The 8059-nt window shown below is 37.2% G+C and overlaps 1 protein-coding gene across 1 annotated transcript; it reads right to left on the minus strand.

Annotated features, from left to right (window-relative positions):
• Positions 1 to 107: 107 nt before the first annotated feature.
• On the minus strand, positions 108 to 5559 carry LOC143577019 (nucleobase-ascorbate transporter 11-like). The gene is made up of 10 exons (XM_077060972.1): positions 5016 to 5559; positions 4130 to 4227; positions 3870 to 4040; positions 3703 to 3803; positions 3478 to 3613; positions 3351 to 3401; positions 2978 to 3265; positions 2042 to 2276; positions 1373 to 1653; positions 108 to 413 (listed from the first exon to the last, which is right to left on the minus strand). Exons 1-10 carry the CDS (start codon positions 5557 to 5559, stop codon positions 192 to 194), a joined length of 2127 nt encoding a protein of 708 aa, XP_076917087.1. The 3' UTR covers positions 108 to 191.
• Between the last annotated feature and the right edge of the window lie 2500 nt (positions 5560 to 8059).

Below are 8059 nucleotides of genomic sequence, written 5' to 3' on the forward strand. Positions count from 1 at the left end.
TATGGATCCTAAAACAATCAAATGAACATTCTTGATATTCTATATATGTGAACCATAATAATGCAAACTCAACTGTAATCATATTTATCAAAGAATTAGCCTACTGTGTGGTGTATACAATCCACCTTTTGAACATGTAGGCTGATGCTGAGTTGGCAAGAGCAAAATTGACTGCTGACTTTTATGTAAAGTCATGCATCCAAACATTTAGCCCATTTGAAAACTCTGGAAACTTTGCTAGGTAACTTATAGTCATCAAGAGAAGACGGATCCGAGGACAGGTCATCAGAAGTTGACCAACGGTACACGCCCCGTTCTTGTTGGCCGCCAGGTACAGTGTCGTCTAGTACTATTGCCACCAATAGTGTCACAACCATGTTCATTGATAGAAGCGCGTTCATTATAAAATCAAACTGGCAATAAATTATTACACGTAATATATATTAGATACAACAGTCTACATACTAAACGCCTCACCAAGACACGTGGGAAAATCACCCAAATAGGCATTTTGACCCAACGTTTTGCAAAAATAAGCGTTGACTTTTAGCATTTATTGGTAGGCATGTCTAAAACCAACCAAACAGACAAGGCCAAATAAGCATAGGCAGCCAAGAAGGCATTTAGCAGGCACAAAATCTTTGTAAAACACTTTGGGTTCACAAAATAAACCAATAATAGTGTAAAGCGCTGGCTGAATTAGCTGGCGCTTTACACTTAGTGATTTGATTGGTTTGTTACTTTGTTTTGTCGACCCCGTTGTACTTTTCAAAGATTTTCGTGCCTTCTAAATTCAGGTTAGGTGTTTAAATGAGCCGAGCCTAAATCGAGCTCCTTTTTTAAAGCTCGAGCTCGGTTCGTGAGTCCGTTTTTCAAGCTTGATCTTGATCGCGCTTGTTCATTATTTACTTGGTAATTTATATACATTTTTTTAACATATTATTTTAACTACTTTTTATATGTAATAAATATAATTATATATTTAACTCAATAAAAAAAGCATATAAATAATAGGCTCGTTAAGGCTCGCGAGGCAGCTCGGGCTCGATAAGTGAAGCTTGGTCTCGTCTACTAAACAAGCTTACTTATTAGGCTCGAGCTTATATAAGCTCCAATCGATTCATGTTGTTACAGAGCCGATCTCGAGTAGCTCATGAGCCTTTTTGGCTCGTTTACACCCGTAATTCAAGTCTTCTTATCCGGCTCTACTTATGTGGTGTTTTCTTATTGGTTGCTTTTAATATGTTTAATTTTGGCACGGTTAAAAGTCAGCGTCTATTTTCATGATTTTCCAGGGGTACATTCTTGAATTTACGTTGACTTGGTCAAACACGTTAACTTCAAAACCAGAAAACGATACAAATAAACACACCTGTTTATTTCCAGAGTGAATCGGCCCGTCTGATGCTGCTGAGTAAGGAATGAAGTAACCGGGAAGAATAAAGGCGGTTTCTGGTTGATATTGTTGAAAATATGCCGGTAAAGATAAACCAATAAAAAGAGAGACACCAACTATCATTATATTTCTGAAGCTTGCGGTGTGAGTATACCGCAATGTCGAGAGCCCTAATGCCACAACTAGGGCCCACACGAAGCACAACAAAGAAGCAGCCAACGCTTGCGGTATAGAAGCAAGAATCGCACCAACTTTACCTGATATAATAATATCTCATTAAATATCAGATTCAATTCATTTAAACATTAATAAATGTTGAGTTCGTTCTAGTTTACATCTTTTTTTATGGATAACTCGCAAGTCGTGTCCTTTCATTTCCCCTTAAGTTTACCTTATTATCTAATGTATATTAGTGGAAAGAACAAAAAGTGTGACAAAAATATAATCTTCGAAAACAATTTTTACCTTAAAACTTAACAAAAAGTCCAATGTTATTAGCAGAAAGGATGAAAAGTGTGACAACATATGACTTCAAGGACATTTTTGTACTTATTGAAGTTAAAGGACACATTTTTTGTAACATAAAGCACAAATACTGTAATTTGCCCTGAATGTTATTAAAAAATTAAGAGAATATAGATATACCAATGAAAGAGAAGACGATTAAGATAACCGCTCCCACCTCCACAGCCCGTCTACTAGCCACCTTTGTGATGGCAACCGTGTGAGCATTTTCAGTCAAAGTTGTTGACCCGCCTCCCGTGCCCCAGAGGCCAGCCAATACACTACAAAAGCCTTCCAAACCGATTCCTCTACTTACAACACCTCGTGTAGGAGGTTTTCCATTAATATGCATTGATGCCGAATAATACGTCCCAACCTTTAAAAAAAGACAACATAAGAATTAAATCTAAACTTGAACATATGCGCTTTGTATATTATATTTGATTTAATTACTCTAAAAGTAGGCTTATAAACGAACATGAACAGAGTGTGTTTGTGTTCATTCGCTTAACTTTAACCGAACAAACGGTCAATAAGACAAACAAGGTTTTCTTGTTTTTGCCAGTTCAGAAAATGAGCATCTTCATGTTCGTTTATGTTCGTTCGTTAACAGTATAAACAAATGGTTCAGGAATGAACATAACTGAACACAGATGAACGAACATAACTTGGCTAAAACCAGCTACAAGTAATGAGAACAACATGCTGGGCCTAAAAAGTTATTAAAACTAGACTAGGTTGTAATGGGCCAAAACAACTTTAAATGATTCATATTACTGAGCATAAAAGAATTCAAATAAGCAACCGTAAGCAAACTTTCACGAACATAGATGATCCAACCAAAAGCCAACCAAACTTTTGTTCATGTACGTTCGTTTGTTAAATACACGAACATAAATAAACTTCCCGCCCAATAGTTGACGAACTGTTCACTGAACGTTCGGCTTGTAATTACAATGGAGGGGGAACCCTCAAAATATATGAGACCAGAAACCCTAAACAGACCTATAACGGGCCTGTGGGCTAAAGACAATTAAACTTAATAATGACTAGTAACAATCTATATTTAGCAGTTACCGAGTCAACCGATGCCACAAAAGACACAATGATCATGATGATGAAGGTTCTTAGATGAAAGATAGGGATACCCCATTGCAAAGGGTAAGGTATCCTAATCCAGTCAGCAGTTTCCCATGCATTAGATGCATCTGTCCTGCAATGCTTCATCGTATACGCGTGCTTAATACATGAATCGGTTAACATATTGGAAATAGGTATGTCTGGGCTACACCCTTTGTAGTCGTATGCACCGCCAGCTGTCAAGAAACACGCGTACACCCATATAATTACAATGCTCAAAGGGACCTGTACAAAGATTAATATTGTTAGCATCAATATTATTTATCAGACATAAAAACGAAGAAAAAACGAAATAATTTATGATACGTACCGCGTATACTTGGAATACACGGTTTCCAAAAACAGATACTCCCCGGAGGTGCTACAAAAAGGAAGCAAAACTATAACATTGAAGTTCTAACAAACTAATTAGGCAAAAAAATGTTATACACGCTTACCAGAGAAAAAATAAGCACCAATAGTATCTGAGGAACACTAATCTCAACACAACTACCAGCTAGCGGGAAACCATAACTGAAAAACGCCAGCCCCACAGCTCCAATAGTTGGTGCAACCACAACCGGATTAATCAACCTGCAGTGAATAATTTAAACTAACTCACTCAACTGTCTATTTTATTTCAAAGTATAAAGATATTGACAGCTTATCATTAAAGTATTTACCTTAATAACAAGGACATTAAACCGCTCAATCCAATAATGCATTGAAAGATTGAGCTAACAATTATAGCCCCTTGTAGCTCCCTCATTATGTGTCTAAATTTCTGTATTATAGAAGGTTATTTAAGATGCACGTGAAGGGAATAAATAAGTAAAATAAAAAAACTTACATTTTCAGAAAGATTTCGGTATTCATGCGCATTAATGATAACTAAAGCAGGAGCCAAAAACACGAATGAACTACCCTGAACCAATGGTAACCGCGTCCCAAAGTACGAGTGCAAGATTGTGGTTAAACCAGAAACCAGCATAATTGTGGAGATTACAGTGGCAGTGTCCTTCTGTTAGAAACAAAATATAAAATGTTCAAACTCGTAACAGTTATTTATGAATTTTTCATTAACTGAAAGGGAAAGGAAGAGTGGCTGACATCAGTGCCACCCATGGCGGGGACAATGATCAAGGGGACGAAAACTAGTGAACCCGCGAGTGAGAGGTAGTGCTGCATACCGTAGTACATGAGTGGGACTGCATTGCATAAAACAATGAATTTAAGTCAGCAATAACATATGATTGATTATAAAAAGAAGACAAACTGGATTTTAATATTCCGAACTGTGACTCATTGGCCGATAATAATTTATACTCGCAAATTGGTAAGTCACGCTTATAACTTTCACTTTTGCTACCAAGGTGAATCACAGTATAAAGAAGAAGCATATTATGGAATAATCAGAATTGTTAACGAAAAAATAATCTTTTTCATGTAAATGTTAAGCATAAAGTTTTGTGTTAATTAGTTTACTTATAATCAGCATCAAATCAGCATACAAGATATTACCAATTATTAAAGATATAAATATATGCTAAAGAAAAGGATTCAGAAGTGGCAAGAGTGATTATATTTCTTAAAAGTACTAAAATCCAGTTTGCCTAAACTGAAATTCAAATTCAATAAATATATGCATTTGCTAGATTGAACACAAACAGATCTAGCATATAGGTTTACTTTCAACCAGTGTTGTAAAAGTCGGAATTACTCGGTGGCTTATCGATTTGATTTCATGTAATCAGACCCTAAAATCAGTAGTCGGTCAAAGCGGGCCAAAATTTTTTGAAGGATTTGAAAGATTAGAGTTATTTTGAAAAACTATATAAAAATAATTTTGAAAAATTACATATAAAAACGCTGCTTTGAACATGATCAACTACTAGATTCTTGTAAGTTTAATAAACACAACGCAATAATAATAATAATTTATCATTCAACATTCAAAACTAGTAAAAAAAATCATTTAAAAAAAACAAAAACAAACCTAAACCAGGATTATCTCTGATTCCACATTTCATTTCAGGTGGATTTTGTGCTCCAAAATGACCAAAATCTCCTTCATCACCTCCAGGATACTTTATATCAATCACTTCTTCTTCATCATCTTTATTATTATTATTATTATTATTATTATTATTATTATTATTATTATTATTATTCTCCATAATAACTGGACCACCAACATTTCCAGTTCCACGATCTTCATCTCTTTCTTGTAAAATGGGTTCACTCTCATTATTATTAGTATTATTATTATTATTCCAATTTGGGTTCAACTCCGGTCCAATTTCAGACTCATTTGCAACCCTCGGCGGCACTGAAGAACCACCACCGTGAACGGAGCTTGAAGAGCCAACTTCGCCGGAAAAGATGGAAACAAAGCCGGTTCGTTTAGCCCAGGATCTCAAATCTCTGGCATTGTGGTCGCCGTGGGGTACAAAAGGCTCGATTTTGGATCTTAACTTTTTGCCTTTTTGTTTGTCGGCTTTGTGGGTTGTTGATTCTGCTGGGTTCGATTCACGTTCCATATTGTTCAAATTATTTTGAAGACAAATAATATATTATATGATTACAATTACAAACAATATGTTATTAATGGGTAAAAGGGTTTTTGGTGACCGTTTCGGAAGAGAAAGAGAAAGAGAAAGAGAAAGAGAAAGAGAAGATGGGAGTGATGGGTCAAATTGGTCACTGTCACTGTCAACTTGGCTTCCTTAGGCTGATGGGTGTGGGGTGCTAACCTGGGCGCGTGAGCCCCTCCGCTCGCGCCCCCAGGCGCTAACCCCACACCACCAGGGCGCGAGCGCGAAAATCCAGGCAGGCGTGAGTGTGGTCGCGGGAGAAGAGAGAGGAAAAGCTGGTGGGCCCGCTCAAAAGAGCCGTTGAGCTCGGTTTTTTTTTTAAAAAAATCTTTAAAAACTCCTATATAATACCCCAAAATCAACCCATTTCAACCATATCAAACACAACTTCAATCTCCAAACTCATATATAATATCCCAATCTCCTATATAATACCCAAAAATGTCTGGAAATTGGTACCCAAACCTAGATTCAGATTATAGTTACGACGATTTATGGTCGTCACCAGACCAATCGATGTTTTATACGGGGCCGCAAGAAACATCCGGCTTTCAACCATCCAACATACAACCGTCTCCTAACTTTGTTGTTCCAGAGACACAAGAATCACACGGTGATGCTACGGGAGCAAGAAGACGCGTCCACCGGAAAAAACAACTTGCAACGGACGGGCCGGGACCGGCTTCGACTCCGAGGATGAAACGGAAAACCACTCCGTGGTCATCGGATGAGAAGGAAGCCTTGTGTCGGGCTTGGATAGTCATTTCTGAGGATCGGCGTTGCGGTAATTGTTTTAACGTTTTTAAAAATGATTTTTAATAAAAAAGTTAAATAAAAAAGTTAACTGGAAATCTAATTTAATTATTCATTTTGCAGCCGACTACCAAAAAAGCAAGGTTTTTTGGACAAAGGTTAGGGAGACGTTCTATACGCTCGTTGGGAGTACAGAGCGAAACGCCGATATGATTTCGGGTCGGTGGTCCGAAATCAGAAAATTTGTCGGCTTGTTTACTAATCTTTTCAACAGGAACGCCGGTCGTATGAGACCAAGTGGCAGTGATGATTTGGCGGTTTACAATTTCACTGTCGAAGAGTGGATGCATGAGTGTTTGCGGAGGTATGGGACGGTGAAGACGTGGGACGATTTAAAGTTGTGGGAGAGGTTGAAAAGGTGTTCCAAGTGGGTTGAGCTTGTGGCGCCGGACCATGATGCGGAAGTAGGGCCGAAACGGACTAAAACTAGTTCGTCTGGAGCGTATAGCACTTCTGCCGGGTCGGATTGCCGCGTTGGATTCGACCTAAACATTGTGGGGGAGGAAACGTCTTCACCGCCGAGGAGGCGGCCATTGGGACGGGACGCCAAGGGGAAAAAACCGGCTGAGGGGGGAGCCGTAAACATCGTCGATCTTGTTGAATCCCTCAATAAATTCAACAAAACCATGGAGGTGGTCTCTAATGACAAAAAGGAAAAAAGTCGAATGAGATATTTGGACTTCCTTACAAGAGACTTCAGTAACCTAAATCCGGTCGATCAACTGCTGATGGAAAAGCAAAAGGAACGTATCCGAAAGAGGTTGATCGAAGAAGACCAAGCCGAAGAATAAGAATAATGTTTTTTTAGTACTTTAATTTTTATTTTATTTTTAGATATTAATGTGTTTTTTTTTAATGTGTGTTTTTTTAATAATTTATGAGTTTTTTTAATAATACGTTTTTTGAATATATTTATAAAAAAATAAAAAAAAAATCCGCTGGAGCCCCTCCACACCAGGGCCAGGGGCTCCAGCGGGGGCTCCAACACCCATCTTATCCAGTTTCTCTCTCTGCCACACGTCACAATATTATTGGCTGGAGCCCCCACTCGCGCCCCCGTTAGAGCCCCCCACACCCCTCAGCCTTAGATTTCTAAGTTTTTCTTTTTCTTTCTTCTTTTTTCTTTTTATGAATGAATGACTTTTATGTAATTAGGGGACGTTTGGCATAGCTTTTTAAATAAAGCTTATAGGTTTTTTTTTTTAACAAAATAACTTTAACTTGGTGTTTGGTTTAACTTTTTAAATTTATGCTTATTAGCTTATATAAGCTAATTTTGAAAAGCTTATTTGAAAATGATTTTTTAGTTTATTTGAAGAAGCTTATTTGTATAAGAGTGTAAGTTACTCATTTATACTCAAATGATAGTGGATTAGTAATTATTGAAGCAATTTATTACTCTAACAAATTAAACAATGGTGAATTTAACAACTTATTAAGACACATAATTAACTTGTAGAATATAAGCTAATCCAAAGACTTAAAAAAAGCTTATCAAATAATAGAAAATAAGCTATAAGCTACTTTAATATATAAGCATAAGCAAAAAAATCAAAGCTAGGTCAAACACCCCCTTAGGGAAGTTGCTTGAAAAGTCAATAAACACTGATTGAGTAGTCAGATATTATCTAAT

Source organism: Bidens hawaiensis, unplaced genomic scaffold, assembly GCF_021521415.1.
Source record: "Bidens hawaiensis isolate Kalapana, Puna unplaced genomic scaffold, B.hawaiensis_p1.1 tig00028455_1, whole genome shotgun sequence".
In the NCBI taxonomy this organism is placed as follows: domain Eukaryota; kingdom Viridiplantae; phylum Streptophyta; class Magnoliopsida; order Asterales; family Asteraceae; genus Bidens; species Bidens hawaiensis.